This window comes from Anabrus simplex, chromosome 1 (genome assembly GCF_040414725.1).
Source record: "Anabrus simplex isolate iqAnaSimp1 chromosome 1, ASM4041472v1, whole genome shotgun sequence".
Classification (NCBI taxonomy): domain Eukaryota; kingdom Metazoa; phylum Arthropoda; class Insecta; order Orthoptera; family Tettigoniidae; genus Anabrus; species Anabrus simplex.
The window spans coordinates 725,028,473-725,052,360 of NC_090265.1; the positions used below are offsets into that span (position 1 = coordinate 725,028,473).

Here is a 23,888-nt window from a genome sequence, read left to right on the forward strand (position 1 = left end):
TCTATTCCATATAAAGAGCAGTAGAAATGGTTGAAAGTAATCTTTTAATTTTAAATACATAATTCGCTTGCTGTACACTTTACGGTCAAAACAATGATTGCCTTAATGTGATGTATGGCGGTTCGTTTCATCACTCTGGTTCTTCACGGCCCGACGACAGCATGAACATGTCACTTGTTACTGTTCCCACTCAAGGCGTGCTAAATATTCTCGGGAGGTGGTGGTTAAAGTTCAATGGCTCATCGGTGTACGTTCCCTCATTCCCCGTCGCGAAAAATTCCCTACGTGTTGGTAACACTGTTTCTATTGACATGCTAGAGGAAAGATCTTGCCGGGAACGGCGGTCACTCTACATGCTTGTATCAGCGAGACTACGCGCATTTCGGAGGACACCGTGTTGGAGTGTGTTCAGAAGTACCGTGAGCTGCTTGTGAATACTCAGGGAATGTTTACCGTTTGAGTAGTGCCACGCTCTCGCTATTGCTTGCAGCCTGCTCGTCAACAGCGCGGCAACTAACAGTAAAAGAGTGAAGTACGTAAAGAATGCAAGAAAGAAATCAGAAGGAGGAACATAGAATAACTTAGTTCTTACCTTCATTATCTTAGGAATAAACATAAATGCAAGGAAGATTAAGCTTTTTATCCCTGTCAAGTCAGTGACCTGTTTCCCCATGAGATAAAACTCGTTGTCTTTCTCCTTCAGGGAGTCGATGTGGACACCAAACGCTGCTGTCGCGATTACGTCATTAGTGTACCTGGTGAATAAATCCTTCAACTCCAGGACGTAGGGTTCACCTGGAACATGAGACAAACAGTTGGTGATTAATTTGGAAATAAATTCCTTATACTACTCTTAATTTTACATATGGGTCCAAACACCATGTTTCTAAAGGTTACAATCAATCCGCGAGAAACCTCTGGTCATCTCATGGACCTTAGAGGCTGTAGTAACAGGTTTGTCCTCCTTACCTGCTTCTTGTTGATTGATCTCGTTCTGAAGATAATCGCCCAGCTGCTGTCCACACTCATCCATCAAGACAAACATGGCCTTCATTTTACTGGAAGTAAATGCAGGACTTAGAGTGTTGCGCATTTCTCGCCATTCCTCACCTAAACAGACACATTGAGCAGACCATGAAGACAGAGAGAAATTTTCGAGTGAGAACTCAATTATAAAAATAATAAACGGAATGGATGACACCAGATTAACCAAACAGATCTTCAATTATATTTGAAAAAATGTCAGCAACAACCTGGATTCATCAACTCAAGAAAGATATGGAAAGAAACAATACAGGAGAACAAGAAGAAGTAACAGAGAGAGAGAGAGAGTGAGGGAGGGAGGGAGAGAGATGTTTATAAAGTGTTAAAATGGAAGGATCCCAAAGTCGAAAGAGACAGAAAACAAGCTCAAAATTATCCGAAAAGAGGAAAAAGAGGCATAGTGGATAGATGAAGGAGTATTGGAAGGACAAGAAGAAACAACAAAGGATGAAGCATTGACATTCACGCGCGGTCCCTGGAAGACCCTAAAGGATAAAACTATTTAATACTACTACTACTACTACTACTAATAATAATAATAATAATAATAATAATAATATACAAATATGAAGAGCATGAGAACAAAATATGGTACAATTGACAGCGTTGCTTACTTAAAAATCCTCGGAGAATTTATCGACACGGACGCCTTGAAATGATCTCCAAAAAGTTAAAAAAGCATTAGGGTTAGTCCAAAACATCTACAACAAAAAATATATGTCATCATGACATACAAACATTCGGCATTACAGCACAGTCATAAAACCAACAATCCCTTACGCAAGTGAAACATTGGCACTCAACAGAAAGCGAGAACTTGAAGAAATCAAGTAGGAAGATTAGGAAAATCTTAGCAGCAAGATTCACACAAGACGTTTACAGGTTAGAATCAATCAAAACAACAGAAAAGTTCTCAAACATCGAAACTGACATCACGAAAAGACGAATGAAATTCTTCGGTCGGTAGTCAAATCCACTTTCTGTGGATAAAAGGACACAGTGGAATAAGATACAATGAAGTTGTCGATCATCTCGCGAAAGAAGTATACTCAGTGGTATGTTTCAAGGGATACAGCTTCCATATACTGACTTTATTCCGCTAGTCAAAGGAAGAGCCTATACCCAGCGGAAAGATGAATGGGAAAGAACTAGCCACCACCGAGGAACACATTACGCAACACTGCAAACAACAATACCACAAAACCCTGGTTCTGGAGATAAAATATTGCAAGGAGACATCTAACAACCATCATCCGGATGAGGCTTGGACACGGATGCTATCCTCACCACCTCCACCGCATCGGAGTGACTACCACGACAGTTTGCCCACATGACGATTACAATGATGCGGATCTGAATCACATAGTCTTTTCTTCTTCCAGGTACGAGCAACAACGAACAAAGTTATTCGCACAGCTTCGGTCATTACGTATCCCATTCCCCACAAATGTTAACATTCTTCTTCAAGACCACGATAGCAAAATCTACAGAGCACTGATCCCGTTTCTACAAGACGCCAATCTAACTCTATAAACCCTGATGCAGAAGCCACCAACTGAAATAATAATTAAAGGTAATATCCTAACTGTTTCGCCCCATTAACTACTACCTTTCTACCATGGCCTTCCCACCCTGTAGTAATGCCATGACCGGCCTCATGGCGAGAAGATATAGCACCATCCTTATCCTTATAACTAACAGCTGGCCAAATGGTGTCTAAACAAAGGATATTCTTGAAAATTAAAAAAATTAAAAATTCTTCGGTCATCTCACTAGATTACCGGAAAATCGATTGACAAAAAGGGTAATAGATTATTGTAACCTCACTCAACATCCTGGCTTAACGAAATTCGAAAGGACCTCAAAACTGCAAACGTAAGTTCAACAGACATTCTATAAAGAGGGATCTTTTAGACACAAAGTATACAATTGGGAAGGTACATGAGAGCAACAGTACAGACCAAACTGGTCGGAAGAACGTAAACAAGCCTTCTCAGAAAGAATTAAAGACTATTGGAACATCAAGAAGAACCCACAGAAAGGCTGAATGAGTTATCTTCCAATTTGGGAGAATTCACTAACAATAACCTTTCCTTCTTCCTTTCTCAATCCGTTTAATCTCCAGGGTTGGTTTTTCTCTCGGACTCAGCGAGGGATACCACCTCTACCGCCTCAAGGACAGTGTCCTGGGGCGTTAGACTTTGGGTCGGGGGATACAGCTGGGGAGGAGGACTAGTTACCTCGCCCAGGCGACCTCAACTGCTATGCTGAACAGGGGCCTTGTGGGGGGGGGGGATGATGGGAAGATTGGGAGGGATGGACGAGGAAGAAGGTACGATGCAGCCATGGCCTTAAGTTAGGTACCATCCCGGGACTTGCTTGGAAGAATGTGCGAAACCACGGAAAACCACTTCGAACCACCTCTACTCAGCTGACCTCCCGAGGCTGAGTGAACCCCGCTCCATCCGTCGAAGGCAGAGCCGGGAATCGAACCCGGGCTTCGAGCGTGGCAGCTAATAGAACTAACCACTACCCGACAGAGGCGGACTAATAATAACAATAAGAAGAAGAAGAGAAATATCAGCGTACCTGTCAATGTGAATAGATTTTTGGAAGTGAAGTCGTCAGGAGTTACTCCTACTTGTTGATGATCTGTGAAGTGATCGAAGTCCTTGACAGTGATACGTTTGATCAGTTCCAGATCCCTGACCATGATGATAGGCGTCTGGAACTGGAATAAACCAATAAAGGGCTCATCTGGAAACTTCTTGTAGGTATTTTCTATAAAATAGGCAAAGGACTGTTTGTTAAAGGCCACGCGTGTCATGGAGCCGAGGAACGGTAGAGGCTTCTGGTACTTGACTCCTCTGGACTTGAAGTGGCCGAACCGCCAGGTCCCCAGTGTGTACAGGCCTAGCATGAGGAGTAAGACTCCTAGTGTCCAATCTGTCCAGGCAAACCCTGAGAAGTCCATCGTTCAACCTGAAACACATTAGAAATTTACAACTGTATTTGTTATTTTTCATTTGTCCACACAGTCACTGGTCTTTTGCTAAATGCAGAAAGCGAATATGTTCATTTTGACAAACTGAACAATGCTGACCAGCACAAAGGTCCCTAGCAGAGTTTCTCAATGCTTCTCATTTTCAACTTTCCTACACGACCGCCGTTGATAAATTGCGTTCCGTTCTCTTCCAACCCGAATGGCGTTATGTTTGTGAGACTAGGTTTTCTCAGGTTGTTTCTGGTAAATCGTAAGATATACATCGTTACTACGATGGCGCTACGATTATGCAACCTCTCCCAGGGGGCCTTACACTTTGAGTGCTGTATTATGCGCACCCAGCACACTTAGTGAAGGCTTTGAACAATTTAAAAGGTCTGCTCAAATTTTGCTCGTAAAAGATAGATCGTTCAAAGCAAAAGTGAAAACAAGGAAACTGTGAATATGTGACTGTGAACACTATGATGTGCTGAAGTGTGGTTTTCAGAGAGCGCGCGTGTGTGTGTGTGTGTGTGTGTGTGTGTGTGTGTGTGTGTGTTAGGTGGTGAAGGCGGTGATAACGATAATAAGAAAGGGAGTGAAAACCGGTGTCAGCACGTAGCCTCCTCGTGCCGGAAAACACCAGGGGTGCCCAAGACTTAACGTTCCTCACTATCAGCATCGTGATATGTCCTCACTTCACATGAACACTACGGAGAGTTTTGGAATTGAATCCAGGCTTTTGGCACGCTGATTCCCATTCTTTTCCTTTCTGGTTTTTTCTCATTTAACTGGGGTTGGCACTTTCTGTGGATTCAGACCGGTTTTACGGGCATGTGCCCTTCCTGACGACTATCCTATGTGGAGTGATGTTACTCATTATCACGTGCCTCTGTGGTGGTTTGATGTGCGGATTTTTTTATGTAAATGATGATGTGTGCAGATACGAAGACAAACATCCCAGAGCCGTAGGAATCAACTGGAAGGAACTAAAATTACCGTACCGGTTGGGAATCGAACCCGGACCCCTCTGAACCGACAACCTATACTCTCAACATTCAGCAAAGGGGCTAGATTTTCGTCATGCCATCTAGAGTTTATAAATTGTATACAACCAACTCTACTACCCTGCCGGCTAACATTCTGATGGTGAAAGTTATTTCGACGAATGCACTGCAACCAACAAGCCATGGTTAGAGCCCTGCACGGATATCCGCGAAGTTACTGTCTTGGCAGATGCAAACTGTATGGCAGTGCGGACACTGTTGCTTATTTATAAATCATGAAGTTCATTTATTTTTCGCTCGGATATATTCTTACTTTCGCTTGTTGATAGGTGACCCTTAACATTGTTCTGGAAGAATCTTCTTCTTCTATATGCCTTGCCCAGTCTCCCGGATCATGGATCATCAGCAACACGATAGAGTTCTGCGATGGTTCGTATTCCAGTCCAGTTTTGAATGTTCTTGAGGCATAACGTTCTTTTCTTGCCTAATCCTCGCTGTTCTTCGATCTTTTCCTTCAAAATGAGGTGTAATACTGCATATCTTTCACCACGTAACACATGCCGCAAGTACGCAAATTTCCTGCATTTGATGTTGATCAGTAGTTCTCTTTTAGAGTTTGCTCTCTGTAATATTTGTTCGTTAGAGACGTGCTCTATCCAGCAGACTCTTAACATTCGTCTATGAAACTGCATTTCTAGAGCTTCCAGCCTTTTTATGGTGGCCGTTTTTAAGGTCCAAGGTTTAAATCCATAAAGCACAAGATTTAACCGGGCGCTGTCTCAGTTTAAAGTTTAAGGCATCATCACTTGAGCCCGGATTTCCATGCACTATTAAATCTCAAAATATGCATGCATTCATGCACTATCATATAGCAAATCATGCACAATAACGTGGAAAACATGCATTATCAAAATTCAGTTCCATATGGTTATATTTTCAGTACTTCTTGAAACATTGCACAACTAATTTTTCCAACTTGTCTGACTTAAGCTCATCCGTTTTTCTGTCAGTACATTCTTAAACAGGGGCCGCCTGGCAGAGGTGGTAAAGGCGTGCTCGGTTCGCCCGGAAGGACGTGGGTTCGAATCCCCGTCAGGAAGTCGTAAAATTTAAGAAACGAGATTTCCACTTCCGCAGGTGCATATGGTCCTGAGGTACACTCAGCCTACACCAAAACTGAGTACCAGGTTAATTCCTGGGGGCAAAGGCGGCCGGGCGTAGAGCTGACAACTCTACCCCATCACGTGCCGAGGTTAACAATGGTGGAAGCCTTTACCTTCCACTCCTCCAAGGGCCTTCATGGCCTGTACGGAGGTCACTTTGCTTTGCTTTTACATTCTTAAACACAGAAAATAGGATCTTTCTACGTCACAAGTGCCAGGTGCATACTTAAATGAAGACATGTGGGACAATGGGAGGTCAAATTGTACATCCTTTACATTTCCAGCACGCAAAATGTCTTTTATAAGCTTGACGAAATCAAAATCAGGATTTGACGGACGCTTTGTTCAGTTTATCTCTAACTGTCGCAGCTATTTCTCCGTGCGATGATTTCAGACACAATGTCGTCAATAACAGCTAAATATTCGACAAGGGGTAGACCTGTATCTTCCAACTTTGTTATCAGCGCAGGCAATTTCCAAAAATTTTATTTTCTATACATTAAGTCTTGTTGCTCATTCTTTTTGCTGAATTCCACTTGCGCATCTACTGGAAAACTGTCAACGACCTAAAACCGCAAAAAATTAATTCAACTAGCCCTAAGTGATATTAAGCCTAATCAGTGTCATTAAGTTCATTGATGGTAAATTGGATTATAGGATCTGTACGGTATGTACTAACTTTGGTTGTCAGGTAGGGTGTCATGGAATACATTCTACTTCCCTCCGTATCTCATTAATAGGCATGTAACGTGGAAAAACGGCCCCACGTTTTGCAAATCTACATTAATAAAAGACACGATCATGTAACTTAACATTATATATGCGCCAAAGTCAGAAGAAAAGCCATATAATGCGATATAAACGTCCAAATATTCGCTATTAAATCCAAAAGCTTCAAAATATGCATTATGCATGCATTTTCTCCTAAAAAGGGCAAAACATGCAAACATGCACGGAAAAAGAACGGATTTTTGGAATCGTTAAGTCATAAAACGAATATTTGCAAAGTTTGAGAAGTGTAACCAGCTTATCTTAAAACATGCATTTGCATGGAAATCCGGGCTCTAGTCATCACACATTTTCTTGAATGCTTACCTTTATTTATATGTTAAGGTAAGGTAAGGGTGTATTCTGCCCGAAGGCAGGTCCGAACCTCCACAGAGGTGTTACGTACGGTAGTGCGGCCAGTTCCTTTCCGCTCCTCCATTCTCTTACACCCCCCCCCCCCCAACAGCGCGTGACAACCCATCCAAATCTTGACCACGCCCAATGTTGCTTAACTTCAGAGATCTCACGGGATCCGGTGTTTCAACACGGCTACGGCCGTTGGCGCCATTTATATACGGGTCTTAATTTAGAGATCTGGGTTTAAATCATCTGATATCCAACCACCGAGGTATTTAAATTTGTCAAATTGTTGGATTTGTTGACCTTTCAGTTTCAGAAAAGATTTAAGTCTTTCTCGACTGAAAACCATTAGTTTAGTTTTCTTAGTGTTGATTGTGGGACCTATTTCTTCTCCAACTGTATTAAGCTTCTCTAAGTACAGTTTTAAGCTTTCAGTACTACTGGCAATATATTATATTACTAACGGAAGAGTGAGCATTAGATGTGTAGCGCAGAGGAATATTCACCTTGTAATCTGACGCAATCTACCTGCAGGCAGTAAAACACCTGTTAAAATTCAGCTAGACATTCATCACTAGTGCATGTGGGATACTTACAAGTAGATAGTCGTCCGCTGGCGGGGCAGCTGGTACAACTGGCCAACCATCCTCTATTAACACTAATGAAGATATATAAAGAGCCTTGATGACATAAAGCCGTAAGTATGACCTAAGCCTAACTGACTCCTGCCTGATGTTTGTGGGAGGATGGAGTGAAGGTCAATACGTTGGTAGTTGTCGTAAGAGAAAATCCCTCGTAAACCTGTGACTGGAGGGGATCTGGTGCCAGGTGTCAGGCCTTTCGTATTACGTTAACAGATCTATCCGTTTCAATACTTTGGGTGTAATATACTGTAGGTAAATATTTATAACATCCGCACCGAGTTCGATAGCTGCAGTCACTTAAGTGCGCCCAGTATCCAGTATTCGGGAGACAGTGGGTTCGAACCCCACTGTCGGCAGCCCTGAAGATGGTTTTCCGTGATTTTCCAATTCCCAATTTTCACACCAGGGAACGGCTGCTTCCTTCCCACTATTAGTCCTTTCCAGCCGTCGACATAAGATCTATCTGTGTCGGTGTGACGTAAAGCAAGTTGCGCACAAGTTTTACTTACAAGTTGCGTCAAATAAAAACAAAATGCATTCGGAAGCCGACTGCTAAGGATGTTATTATTATTGTTATTATTATTATTATTTTATTATTATATTGTTATTATATTATTTGTAAGTTTTCTCAAATTATCATTCAAATTAATTTGGACGTATGGAGCATTAACGTACACTATAACGGACCCGTGAAAGGAAATGGATTCCCGTGAATAACCTGATCACTCTTCAGGACTCTCCAATATTGATTCCGTACAAAGAGATTACACTCCTTTGTTAATATTTCATTATAATTCCTATCGTCACTCTAACAAATATACGCGAAGTATGGCTTTTAATTAAAACACAAAATTAAATGTATAATTAATAATAAAGATATCTGAACAAACATTAATAGTTGCGGGCTGCAGAAAGTACAATAAAGAAGATCCCTCCATACGCATTTTAAGGATGTGCTCCGAAAGGGAATACAAGAATTCGTACACAGAGCTCAGTTGGCATGATCGAGCGATGGTTTTGTGAATACATTCAATTTGAAAACTCTTCAGTCCAAGCAAATAATGTTTTAGAAAGCCTAATTCATTGAGTTGTTCACTGTAATGGAGCGTATACGCAGCGTCAAACGGCACTGCAGGCGAAAAGCTCATCAGTAGTGCCGCTGACCCACCGTGTGCGTCATGGCTCCCATGCACAGAAATACTATAGAAATAATACAAATGATAATCCAAAACGGATAAGGACACAGAAATAAACTCCGTTAAGCAAAAAAAAGTATTACGGTACCGCGGTAACGGTTAACCATACCGGAGCGGCCGCGAACGGGTAAAAACAGTAAACACCACCACCATCACCACATCAGTGCATCTAACTCCACGAGAGTAAGGCATAACGGCAGTAGCCTGTCAGAGCGAGGAGGGTGAAGAATGTTGATGAAAGCCGACTTCCTTACATGCGCTTGGTTTCCAGTCATATTGGTCTAAGTAGAGTAATTTACCAAAGGAGATGTTCATAACATGAACAGGCTGTCAAAAGTACAACGCGCAGTTACCGGGATCATGAACCTTAGCACACCTGCAGAACAACATAACCCAGCTAAAGGTGAGTATTAACATTGTATTCTATGCTTAATTTAACTAAATTGTAAATGATTAGATTTATAGGCTAAGGAATAAATCGAAGTCTTAACTAAAAAAATAGGCATCTGCAGTTCATTGCACCAATCGATATCAAATTTTCCCTTTTGCTATTGAATATATAATACGGTCCGTAAATACAAAACCTGGTGATATTACGTCATGTAAAATAAAAGTATTCCCTGTTAATAATGTCGTTGTAAACAAAATGTCGGCACATTAAGCTGAAAGAAACGTATTTACATAAACCATACTTTTTGCATGTCATTTATACACCAGATGAGAAAGACGATTTGTGTAGTAATACCAGAAAATAAAATGATTAAGAACAAGTTCTATTTCTTTGTAAGGATGAACAAAACATCTGTCTTCAAATGTTTTTCTTCCTTCAGCTTGTTTGGTGACATAAAGGCGTACCTCAATATTTATTAACATAAGCTAGAGTTTGTTCCCCCACATTTTCAAAGTTTACATAGAACAGACGCTAAAGGAAATCATAGAGGAATTTGGAAAGGGAATCACAATCCAAGGAGGTAAATATAAAACCCTGAGATTCGCCGATGATATTGTTATTTTATCTGAGACTACAGAAGATCTGGAGAAATTGCTGATTGATATGGACAGAGTGTTCGGCAATGGCTACAAGATGAAAATAAATAAGTCCAAAACAAAAATAAAGGAATGCAATCCAACGAAGTCAGATAATGCAGGAAATATTAGATTAGGAACTTAAATGTTAAATGAAGTAGATTAATATTGTTACTGGGTACTAGAATACTATAACTAATGATGGCACAAGTAAGGAGGATATCAAATGCAGACTGGCACAAGCAAGAAAATAAGAAAAGAAAGAAAATTGAGCAAATAAATTTGCTTTCTAAGAACATTCGTATAAATATTGGGAGACATCTTAATACACCAAGAACTTGTTCATCTGGTTTTTGATCGAAGTGTAGGTGGTAAGAACGGTAGAGGTAGCTAGTTAGAGCCGATGTAGGATGCAGTAATTACGTAGAAATGAAGAGATTAGCACAGGATAGTGTGGCATGGAGGCCTGCGTCAAACCAGTGTATGTAGTAGTCAATTTCTTATGTTTAAGGAACATTTTAGAATGCTTTATGACAGGAATACTTTCTTTATTGTAATCGGCAGATAGTGGGTTCTAGCCCCACTGTCGGCAGCCCTGAAGATGGTTTTCCATGGTTTCCCATTTTCACACCAGGCAAATGCCGGGACTGTACCTTAATTAAGGCCACGGCCGCTTCCTTCCAATTCCTAGGCCTTTCCTATCCCATCGTCGCCATAAGACATATCTGTGTCGGTGCGACGTAAAGCAAATAGCATTAAAAAATATTTCTTTATTTGCGAATTTTTGGTTCTGAAGTATGATGCATTTGCTTTCGTTAATACGTTACGTGAAATGCCAACAATGCTGTACTCAGAAAGTATTATTTTGTCTCTGCTGAAAAGATTTAGATTTGTAATTACTACTCTAAGAATTACTCACCAGGAAGCCAGCCAACAAGTGGTTTCTGTACGAGCTCAGCGAAGTCTTCCGTTCTGCTATTGATGCTCCTCGACATATAAAACCATACACATATTTGAAGGTCACTTATCTCGGGTGATAAGACTGCCATCGTGCATTTACTTGGCAAGATAAATACTTGAAAAAGATAATAGTTACTTGCAATTGAGTTAACTAATCTGTAAATTAACATTCCAATTATAAGCAGGTGTTTCCAACTTCATGTACACCAAGAAAAATACATCTACATGATTATAAATAAATATATTGTATGTTGTGAACTTCTTTTATCAGCTACTTGCACGCAGTACTAGGACACACTATCACCGAGGTTAACTCGGGTTGCAAACACAGTGCTAATGTGGGCGGATACAGAATGGGTCTCGGCCCACAAGTGGTCACGGCTGGTCCGTGGTCCGGCAGCTCTGCACTCCGACCGGCAGCATTGCCAACATCCGAAAATTGAAAATCCGTACAAAAATCCAAAAGAAACCGTATTCTTTATCGTAAAAACCGTACAGTAGTAATATTCACCCAAATACACTAAATTCAATAGAATGTGTGCAATAATAGCAAGTAGCAATAATATCAAACGTATTACTAGAAGCAAGAACATGAATATATACACTTTGCCCTTTCATCACATGTTGGATCAGGATGCAGCCACTTGCTATACTGCCTACACTATCCCACGACTGCCTGTACTTTGGTTTGATAACAATAATGTTATTGGCTTTACGTCCCATTAATTACTCTTTCGGTTTTCGGTGATCCCGAAGTGCCGGAGTTTTGTCCCGCAAGAGTTCTTTTACGTGCCGGTAAATCTTTCGACACGAGTCTGACGTATTTGAGCACCTTCAAATACCACCGAACTGAGCCAGGATCAAACCTGCCAAGTTGGGGTGAGAACGCTAGTGCCTCAACCGCCTGAGCTACTCAGCCCGGCCACAACCTTGATGGTAAATACATTGCCTCGTTCGATCACATTTACCCGATCCTCAACCTTGAAGGAGAAATTACTTGGGATGAGGCTCTCTCAACCGGCATCTACTTTCACGAGAACTGGGAATTACGATGGCCAATGTAGCTGAACTTCGCGGATCTTGTAGGATCAGGTATGATTAATGGTTGGTAAATACGATCAGAGTACCTACAATACATTGTAATCTATGGATGGGAAGACAAGTTGGGAATGTTAGAAAAGGAACATCTATATAGCATTAGATTAGATTAGATTAGAGAAGAAGAAGAAGCATTTCATTCCCAACCAGTATTGATAATTTTACATTGGAAATAACTAAAATATCTCAGATCGTCAATATCATTTCACCATATATCCACATACAGTGCCACTTATATATACAGTACATATAGATAGATTACGTAGACTCGCCTTTGCTCGTTGAGAACCCCCGTTGCTCTTCGTTAGGTTTGGGTGATAACTCGTATCATTCCATTGTTGATATTCTACATTTTTCGCAGTTTCTTAAATATTTTATTCATCTAATACACACGCAGCTACGTCAACCTCATTTTTCGCACTACTCTGATATTATTTGTGATCCTAAATCTCCAACCAAACTTCACACTGCTTATGTACAGGAAAACACAAATTAGTGATATGACGAACATCAGTGGAAACAAATCAGAAACAGTATTTGCTGTAGTATGGCGAATATACCAGTTGTTCTCCCAAATCCTCAGGCGGTATTTCATTCCCAATTGTACATTTCTTTTTAGGCTGACCTTTACATTTACACGTACTAATAATAATCACGGAACTTCACTCTTAATATTTCCTCTCCTACATTAGACGTCACGAATTTGTAACTGATGAGCGGGATCACTCGAGCAATCGAAGCGATACGTATCATGAAATACAACGTGTTTTTTTTGGCTTGTTACTTTACGTCGCACCGACACAGAGAGGTCTTATGGCGACAATGGGACAGGAAAGGCCTAGGAATGGGAAGGTTGCTGCCGTGGCCCCAGGATTTGCGTGGTGTGAAAATGGGAAACCAAGGAAAACCATCTTCAGGGCTGCTTATATTGGGATTCGAACCCACCATCTCCCAGATGCGAGCTCCCAGCTTTGCGCTCCTAACCGCACAGCCAACTCGCCCGGTAATACGCAACGTTACTGAAAGATCGCGTTATTCTTTCTTCGTTTTATATTCCGTTTACCCACAGGGTTGGTCTTTCCCTCGGACTCGGCGAGGGATTCCATACCTACCGCCTCAAGTGCAGTGTCCTGGAGTGTGAGACTTGGAATTGGGGATACAACTGGGAAGGAGGACCAGGACCTCGCCCATCATCCTCACCTGCTATGCTAAACAGGGACCTTGTGGAGGAGGATGAGAAAATTGGAAGGGATTGGCAAGGAAGAGGAAAGGGAGCAGCCTTAACCTTAGGTTAGGTACCATCGCAGTATTTCTCGGGAGGAGAAGTGAGAAACCACGGAACAATACTTCGAGTATGGCTGAGGTGGCAATCGAGCACCCCTCTACCGAGTGGACACCTCAACGCTGAGTGGACCCCGTTTTAGTCCTCGTACCACTTTTCAAATTTTATGGCAGAACCGGGAGTCCAATCCGGGCCCCTGGGGGTGGCAGCTAATCACAATAACCACTACCCCACAGAAGATCGCGTTATTAAAATTTAAAATATCAAATATTTTCGTTTTGAAGATTTATTATCACTTACTTTTAACACATATTTTCATATTATGGAAACGAATTCGATATTCTTTTAAAAAATTAATAAGTGCTGCAATTATTGTATTTAAGCATTTTTATTACAACAGCTGGTGAGCGACTGGGTTTGAGCCAAAATATACCGGTACCATTCAATACGAAACAAAAATATTGCTCTCATTTTACTCATAAAAGGCGAGTTTGTTTGGCTAAACATAAAAATAAAATAATATTTTATGTAACTAGAGGACGTTGATATATTCTCACCTGTTTTCAGATATTCTTTTTTTTTCCATTTTTCCCACAGTTCGTCAACCACGTTCATTACCTTCTCCTCCGTGGAAAAGCAGTGGATTTAACACTAATATCGGTCATGTTAGACTATTTATTATTAAACCCCATTCTACCTCCCGTCTCAATGGAGGCTGAACGGTATTTAGAGCGTTATAATTCGTCTCAGCGACACATAAATAATGCATCCAACATCAATATACAGTGACTCACATAATTATTCGGACACCTTAACTGTAGCCTTTGCTACACACTCTGGCCCTATGGTTCAGAGAAAATATTATACACGCAAACTAGTTTCTGACAGAACCCAATTTGACAGTTTCAACACGGCATTGAAATGTGTACTTTTAGTTAACAGGAGATAACCAGTGACCCTGGAACCTCAGAACTCAGTTCACGTGCTTCAACAAAATTATTCGGACACAAGTCAGTTGCCATACAGAGGTCGTGTTTACAAGAGCCACGGACAGTATGCACGAAAACATTCAGTGAGTTAGTGTACTGTGTACAACTTAGAGAAAATCGCCCGGAGAGGAAGAGAGAGTACAATCGAACAGCGGCAGTTAGTAATTTTTCCACCACGCCAAAGGTAAAAGTTGTCGTCAAATTGCTGAAATGTTACAAATGAAGAAAATACAGTCTCTGATATTATCACAAGATTCCGGGAGGAAGATAGGATTGAACATCTACGGCAATACGAGACGCCCAAGAACTTATTCTGTGAGAGAAGAGAGTTATATCACCAGAAAGACAAAAAATGAACCCAACTTAAGTGTTTCAAAACTCGTTATGGCGACTGCCGCAGACACTGGAAAGAAAGTGCATCCCAAAACGATACGGAGAGTGTTCAGAAGAGGTAACTTTCATGGCCGTATTGCAAGAAGGAAGCCCTTCATAAATCAAATAAATCGAAGAAAGAAAATGCTGTTTGCCAAAGAGCATGTTAGAGAGGACAATGAGTGGTGGAATGACGTTATATTTGCTGATGAGAGTAAATTTAACATATTTCAGTCTGATGAGAGGATAACAGTTTGTCGGCGTCCTGATACTGAGCTTCAAGAGAAAAATCTGAAAGCAACTGTGAAGGATGGCGGTGGACATGTAATAGTGTGGGGGTGCATATCGACGAACGGAGTTTGGTGAATTGGTTTTTATTGATGGCAAAATTGACCACTTTCAAAACCTTAGAATACTGAGGTAGAATATGAAAAAAAAAAAGAGTGCCGAAAATATGTGGATTGGCGAACATTTTAAGTTTTATCAAGATAACGACCCAAAGCATATGGCCTGGTATGTATGGATGTGGTTATTGTTTAATTGCCCAATGGTGCTTTATCCTCCCCCTTAATCACTAGACTTGAATGTGACTGAGAACCTTTGGGAAAAAGTTGATAAAGAAATAAGGAAAACAACAATCTCATCTAGAGAACAGCTGAAAAACCCACTTCAAGAAGAGTGGCAGAAGATATCTCCCGATTACATCAGGAAATCAGTGGAGAGCATGCCAAATCGACTCAGGGAAGTAATTAAAATGAAAAGAAAGACAACCAGACGCTGAACCTTTAGGATCATAAGTAAAAAGGAAAGTGTCCGAATAATTTTGTGCAATATTGGTTTTGGTTTTATTTTGTTTTTTAATTATTATATTTTCATTGACAGTGTTCGTTAGAAGAATAATGGACGTTTAGTTTTTATATTCCTTACAGAAACTTGTAGCTAATTTATATCAGTGATTTATTATTACTGAAATCACTAATACAAAGGAAAATGTAATAGATCATGTCTGTCCGAATAATTATGCGAGTCACTGTAGGTTATTTTTCCATTTTTAAATGTCATCCCCTCCCATTCCCCACCGACAGTGGGAGTTTATATGGTTCATTCTTTTCCAGATGGTAAGTCATATGTATACCAAGTTTCGTTGAGAGCAATTCTGGAACATACCCACATACACCAATACGTATGATTTAATCATCCAGAGTGTGACAGTTCAACTCAGGGACCTCGTAAACGATGGTATAAGATAGTAAGTCATACGTGTACCAATTTTGTATGAGGGCTATGTTGGAACAAACACTCATACATCCATAATTTCGGTCATTTTGGACAATTTCTTTTCCACCAGTGTCATCTAGCCTTTATTCTATTAACCCGTTCGGTGGACGATGCGGCAAGATCCGCGACTACAAGACGCTTGCTCGACAGGAACGCGGATGTATCTACCGATTCTAATTATATGTTTTCGCAGTTGCCTGCGTGTAGAGGTTTATTTCTTTTTCAGCAGCGCATTCTCGATGAGTTTGATGTGAATTTTTTCAACTATTTTCTCCCAATACCAATGCGTCATCCACGACTTGCATCATAGAGAACGTTCGGGCAAGAACGACCTAAGGTCTAATAGCCTCACGCTGTTGTGGGCTGAAGATGGACTTCAACGACATCCATTCTTTTCGCGAACACGAAAATTATGGATTTGACACCATTTTCCATTATTTTTACATCTCAGCCCCTCCCACCCCACCCCTAGGGGTGCTAAGTTTACCATATCTCATCGCAGTTTGTCTCCTGATAGTAAGTCATAAGTGTACCATGTTTGGTAGAAGTCTCTCCCGTCGTCCAGGGGTATACGGATTCAACACTAATACAGGTATTTTTAGTTTTTTCAAGAAAGTAGGTAATATTTTTAGCAAGTTTAGTTGACACCTATGCTGGAGCATACAAACAAACATCCATGATTTCGTTCATTTCGACATTTTCATTTCTTCACCATTTCTCACACCCCTGCCGGTTGAGGCTCAGCTTGGACTTAAACGACATCCGGAGTGTCACAATTCATTTCAGTGACCTCGAAAAATATGGATTCGACATAGGTTCGATTATTTTTATATTCCACACCCTTCAGCCCCACCCCTAAGTGTGCTAAGGGTATCATGCCCCCGCGCGGTCCGTCTCCTGATAGTCATAAGTGTACCAAGTTTGGTTCAAATCGCCCCAGTGGTCCTAAAAACTATGGATTCGACACTATTATTTCTTGTTTTCATTTATATTTGTATTTCACCACATCCCCTAAAGTTCGGTAATACAGGCAAAATTCATGATTTATTTCCAAGCTGCAGAAACCAAGGTTCTATTCGATTCTTTTCCTTACACCCTTTTCCGCTAACATGTCTGAAAGCAACTACCGGCCCCCACCGTTAGAGGAATATGATTTACGGGTCATGTTAAACGAAATGTTGGATTTTTTTTTTTTTGCTATGGGCTTTACGTCGCACCGACACAGATAGGTCTTATGGCGACGATGGGATAGGAAAGGCTTAGGAGTTGGAAGGAAGCGGCCGTGGCCTTAATTAAGGTACAGCCCCAGCATTTGCCTGGTGTGAAAATGGGAAACCACGGAAAACCATTTTCAGGGCTGCCGATAGTGGGATTCGAACCTACTATCTCCCGGATGCAAGCTCACAGCCGCGCGCCTCTACACGCACGGCCAACTCGCCCGGTAAATGTTGGAATTTTGTGGGGAGGATAGTGATCGTAGTGAAGTAAGTTCTGCCTAAGGGGAATTCGTGACAGGAATTTACCGGGAACAAGTACTGCAGGCTCGAATGTACAGGGTTCTGACCCAGCTGATGCGAATGTTCAGCAGTCGCGAAAGAGACAACACATGTCCGATTCCAGTTCAAGTAGCGATCATCACAGTGACAGTGGTACGGTGTAACTTCCTCGTCAACTTAGACTGAAAATGGACAAAGAAATTCGCGTTTTCATCCAAAATTCCATCATGAAGTAAAGGGAGAGCTTTCAGGGAAAACAAAACAGAGCGAAATATTTTAATTATATTTTGATAACGAGCAATGCCGGAACATAGCTGAACAGACAAAAGATGCCCAGAATTAAATCGCACATGAAACCCAGTTTAGTAAGACGAAATGAAGGAGTCGAGATCAAGACCAGGTTGGGACAAATAAGGACGAAATGAAGCTTTTTATGGCCATAGCGTTGCCGCAGGTGCTTGTACAGAAACCTGAATTGGGACATATTTGTCGCAATCGCTTGTTCACTGCGCCCATTTGCTATGAGCCGATGACAGAGAAGAGATTTTTCCTCGCCTGACTGAGTGGCTCAGTCGGTTGAAGCGCTGGCCGGCCTTCTGACACAAACTTGGCAGGTTCAATTCTGGTTCAGTCCGGTGGTATTTGAAGGTGCTAAAATACGTCAGTCTCGTGTCGGTAGATTTACTGGCATGAAAAAGATCTCATGCGGGACTAAATTCCGGCACCTCGGCGTTTCCAAAACCGTAAAAAAGTCAATAGGAAGTAAAGCCAATGACACTATTATTATTGTTATTATTAGATTTTCCTCCACAGCTTTTTATATTTCTTGGACAATGAGGCGTTTAATGGAAAAATTCCTCCCAAAATATACAAGATAAATCCAGTATTTGACCACCTTGTAGCAAAACATTCGGAAGTTTGTACCCCTGATTGCAAAATGTCAATTGATGAGAATCTCTTGTTTATGGAAAGAATGGTTAGGGTGAAAAGTTTACATACCAAAACGACCGCGTTTCGGAATGGAATCATACCAATTATGCGAAGCCGGGCTAGGTTATGTAACATGATCTGCTTCCATGTGTATCATAATGGACAGCTGTAAAATATATAACACTGGAAGGCTGTATATACTGTAAATATTACCTGTACTGTAGTGTAATATAGTCCGTGTGTGTCACTTATAAATTGTAGGTATATAAACTGGATCCAACATAACGGAAAATTTCGTGAGTGTTATTATTTATTCCATTATAAAACTTTAAGCACGTGCATCCTTTTTAAATCCACAGTTTACACGTACAGAATGTTATTTTCGACGCAAAGGTTGTTAGCAAACTGCCTAAAATATTTAGGTATAAGTTACTGTATAAACGAAAACTAGAGCTTTGCTGTTAACAGGAAACGATCTCGGTATCACAGTGCGAAAGCACTTAGTATGTTCTTGCATAAAGTATTGAACAATTAATAAGATTTTTCAACAATTAAATACACTATGTTCAAGTATTTCCCTTAGGACCCTTCCATAGTTCATTTTCGTCTAAGATAGTTTTTAAGCAATTAACAAATATTTTCTTGAATCGGGGAAATCGCTCCACACTTGGGAGTGAGCCGATGTGTACCGAGCTCCCCGTTAAGGCCGCAGGTCCGTGAGGTGACGCAGGGTGACTCACGGTGAGTTTCTGCGAACCACAGAAGTGACTGGACCCGCGCATGTTACGGCGCAGGGTGACGTGACGCAGTTGCTGCGCGTGGTGACCCTGCAGACCGCAGTCTCTCTTCCGCAGTTTCCTGGAAGACTCGCGGTGATTTTGGTTGTTCATATTGTTGATAAACCATTTTACTGACTCAGGATTTCTTTTTGAAATATCATATTAAACGTATTTTTGTCTAAACCACCATAAATTATATACTGTGTTTTGAGGAACAATTAATATATAATATAAAGCAACAGAATTCCAATTTATTGCAGTTAAATGTTTTATCTATTGATGAATACAAAAATAATTGTTTTGAAATGAGAAATTCCAAAAATAAACTCATGTGACAAATACAAATTATCTGTAATGGCTAAACTGAGATATACAAATTGAAAACAACTTATTTCCATACACAAAAAGTGCGTTTTAGTGAGAAAAACAAGTAACAAATAATGTGACGAAGTCATGACGAGGGGATATGAGAGAAGGTAGTAATTATGAGTATTATTATTTTTTCTTTTTTGCAAGTTGCTTTACGTCGCCCCGACACAGATAGGTCACAAACTGTGTACTGAAACTGCGATCCAACTTGCGACGATTGTCGCCATGACTCACTCTGCCGTGAAGAATTCGACGTGAGTCACCCTACGTTACCTCACGGACCTGCGTCTCATTTTGCGGCCGGCCTAACTGTTCGTGAGCGCGCATGTTGTTATTGAGCACTAAGCCAGTAGTGTCAAATGTATTTACAATGACGTGATTTTGTGCTCGTGGAGGTGGCACTGCAGCAGGAAATTATTGAGTAAATGTATCGCGTACACGTCGAGTCGACTCGTACTTAAAATAACTTTTACATACGAAAAGACGGTGTGGCAATGATAACTGTCTCATCATGGTAACACCTGAGATTCAGACTGGCGACTCAAGCTTGCCAGATCGAACACGTGCACGCTGCTTGCAAGGTCAAGAACTATGTGCGCGCCTCCCGTACTCCAGCTACCGTAGCGCAGAGTAAAAGCACCGCGCGTTCAGTCTGGATTTATATGCGAGACCTTGTATGTATTCCGGTGATGGTCATCCATCAACGGTTGGTAATTTCGTATGACAACCAGCTGTAATATATAGCCTACACGGTTGCTAGACAACATTGTCTAACCTTGCATCACAGCCTACACGGTTGCTATGGTTGCACTTCCGTCATACATTTTATCGTGTCATGTTACACAAATTTTCGGATGACCACCAGACATGAAACACATTTAAGTGAATAGAAAATGCACTAAACAGGAATGCGCAAAACTTTCTTTGAGGACGGCGCTTCACAATTCCTGTCGGACAACTCTCAGAGATTCTACTACATAAAGTTTGCCAAATCTAACATTGGTGAGACAGGGCCATATGGACCTCACTCCTAGGCTGTGTTTACAATACTTTTGAGCCTACCTTGATGCTGTCTTCTTGATCTCTGCGATGTGTTTGCCGACAAGCCGCTAAACTTCACTTATATACAGGCAGCCAATTTCACCAACGATATCTTAATGGAGCCCCTAAGTTTTCTTATCTGTGAGAGGGATTTAGATTAGAAGTGAATGGTCCTGGAATGGCAACAAACAAATGTGATGCAATGCTGGCATTCTTGATATCATGGCCGGCGTGTAGGAACAATACTTACTGCAATATATCTCATTGTGTTTGATGCAAGACATATGCATGAAACGAAGATGCACTTATCACTTCAAAGGAAAATATGATTTAAACACCTACAGATAGACAAAAATCTGAAACGGTCCCCCCGCAAACAATTTGGACTAGAAATCTTACAACCTGAAATGGCGAATGGACTCCTTTACCCCCTTCAAAGACTAGACCTGGAGGCCGATATTCTACCAGTGGTAGACCAATGTTGTTCTATAATTCTCCGCAATGTACCTCCCAATAAGGTGATGACCTTCAAGTACCCAGTTCATTTCCTGTGAATCTATCAAATTAAGTGAGTGAATGAAAATAGAAAGTAGGTATATCGAAATTCGAATTCAGGCTGCCTACGTGGCCCAATTTCTGAAGCTCTGTAACCCTATAGCTGAAGCTAGATATTTTTATTAGTGAATAAGCCCATTAGGACGACGCAAAGCACTTAGAGGCGTGAATTTGCCTTCGTTTGTGCCCTTCTTTGTGGACTTCTTTTCTATCTTCAGACCAGATTGTTCAAGTCTTCTTCTTTGGTCTTTCCTCTCGGTCAAGTTGCCATTTGTGAATTTTATATCTGAAGTTTACTTTGTTTTTTATATTTGCTGGTGTAATTCCTGCCTGTTTCAGGTCGGTTTTGATTCCGCCAATCCATTTCATTTTGTCTGTTCTGACTTTACTGCTGCTTTCATAGTATTCGACTATTTGTTTCGTAAATATGTCTGGATGCATTATTGTGATGCGTCTATAGAATCTCAACCTCCTTTCTCTAAGGTAACTGTGGATATTTGTATATTGTTTAATAACTATACTGTTGTCTTACTTTGTGTGCTTCGAGATACATTTCTTTCAGAGATTATTATTCTTACTGAAATAAAATGGAACAGATAGGTGTAAGAAGGTGCTGGGTGAAAAGGCGGACAATGAAATGTCCAGAGCATAAGTTAAAGCAAATTTTTATTTCTTTCCTTCTTTTCTCTATTCTTATCGATTTTAAAATTTGATTGAAGAAGATTTGGAATAAACAAAACCAAATGAGCTCGTCAACTCTGATAACAACAGCAGACTAAAAATCTGCTGCAATAACAAAATAATATATAAAATATGAGCATTACAGCTCTGAACAGGTACACTATTCTAAGAGCATATTTACTCCATTAATTTACATCCTAGAAGACTTACCTCCAAAAATTACTACAGTCCAGCCTCTCAGAGGCTTCTAACAAAATTATGCCTGATAAACTTCAAATACTGAGTTTACAGTCACTTTTTCTGAACAGTCTTTTACACACTGGTAAATCAATAAGTATAATTTAAACAGGGGCAATGAGTGCCCATACTAAATGGCTGTAATGTAAAAATGAAATGTTTAACAAAATCGGCCATGAACAAAGACTAGGAGGCGAAACACTTGCACTCCCTTTAGAAAAACTCTTAAAACCCTAAATGGGCTTATGGCCCGAAGTTGCAGAGACTATATTACAGAGGGGTGACTAAACGAGAAATATTAAATGCCGAAGGATTGTGAAAAAATTGAGAGGTTTAGAAAACTTTAGTCACCCCATACCAAGTTCAATGGGAATCAACAGAGGGTGAACACTCCTTGTTCCCTTAATTTACATGTTTCCCAGCAGTCCTCAGACTTGCCGAAAATCTACATTTAAAACCTAAAATTAGGACTTTGCATTAAATTAAAGAAGTTTGGAACTTTTCCTCAAGATATCAGAAGTTAAGAAATTTCTGTCATCACCGTGAGTAGTTAGGCCTTCCGAACGCTGCCCTGCAGCCCCTGCCTGCTGATTACGCCGCACTCACAAGAGCGGAGAGATTTAATTTAATTTCGTGTGGCTATGTCTAGCCGAGTGCAGCCCTTGTAAGGCAGACCCTCCGCTGAGGGTGGGCGGCATCTGCCATGTGTAGGTAACTGCGTGTTATTGTGGTGGAGGATAGTATTATGTGTGGTGTGTGAGTTGCAGGGATGCTGGGGACAGCACAAACATCCAGCCCCCGGGCCATTGGAATTAACCAATGAAGGTTAAAATCCCCGACCCGGCCGGGAATCGAACCCGGGACCCTCTGAACCGAAGGCCAGTACGCTGATCATTCAGCCAACGAGTCTGACACCGGAGAGAAGAAAATGACAATACGGCCCTAAGGAGTCCATCTTTTACAGCATTTCGGAGGGAAAGTTTCCGGAATTCTTTTCAGATAGGCTGGATGCCTATACACACCCCCAATTTTAATTGGCTAGGGAAATATACACGAAATTCCTGATTGGTTAATAACTCGGGAAGAAGGAAGCCATAGGAGTGTTGACAAATTTGACACATGAATAAAACAATCTTCACAAACTTAAGGTTTGATACCTTCGAAGAATTGAAATTCCCTTAAGAATTAATTGTCCTTAATCCCGCCAGAGGGGGCACATAGGCCGATGGTAGAGACAAGTATGGGTTGAATGTCCAACTACCTTTTATTCATAGCACGGATGGCTATGATTCGTAATGCCCAACTAAGGAGCGCGTTTTAACTTATTAGCACGTTTTTGGTTTTTGGTTTTCTTCTTCTCTTCCCAATATCTCTTTATCCTCTCTCTGTGTTCCTTCTAACGTTGTTCAGTCCATCATGTATGTAGTCGGGAGAGCTTTACAGAAAATTTGCGTTTGTGAATTAAGGTTCAGAATTTTATTTTATCTTGAATGCTATCTTCATTAATGCCAGTTTCATTTAGGTCTTCACTGATTTCTTGAAGCCAGTTATTGTTACTTGTTACTTGTTACTTTTTATTTATATGTGAGCCTGTTGACTATAAAATTGTAATCGCCGTTTCCCGATTGTA

The 23,888-nt window shown here is 40.8% G+C and overlaps 1 protein-coding gene across 1 annotated transcript in view; it reads right to left on the reverse strand.

Annotated features, from left to right (window-relative positions):
- The window catches only part of LOC136857414 (cytochrome P450 9e2), a 55,103-nt gene extending 34,164 nt beyond the window's left edge, over positions 1–20,939 (reverse strand). Inside the window, exons 1-4 of the mRNA XM_067136064.2 lie at positions 20,807–20,939; positions 3,634–4,026; positions 970–1,110; positions 593–795 (exon numbers count right to left, since the gene is read on the reverse strand). Coding sequence (XP_066992165.2) covers positions 593–795; positions 970–1,110; positions 3,634–4,018 — 729 coding nt within the window. The 5' untranslated portion in view covers positions 4,019–4,026; positions 20,807–20,939. The remainder of the gene's footprint in view (positions 1–592; positions 796–969; positions 1,111–3,633; positions 4,027–20,806) is intronic.
- Between the last annotated feature and the right edge of the window lie 2,949 nt (positions 20,940–23,888).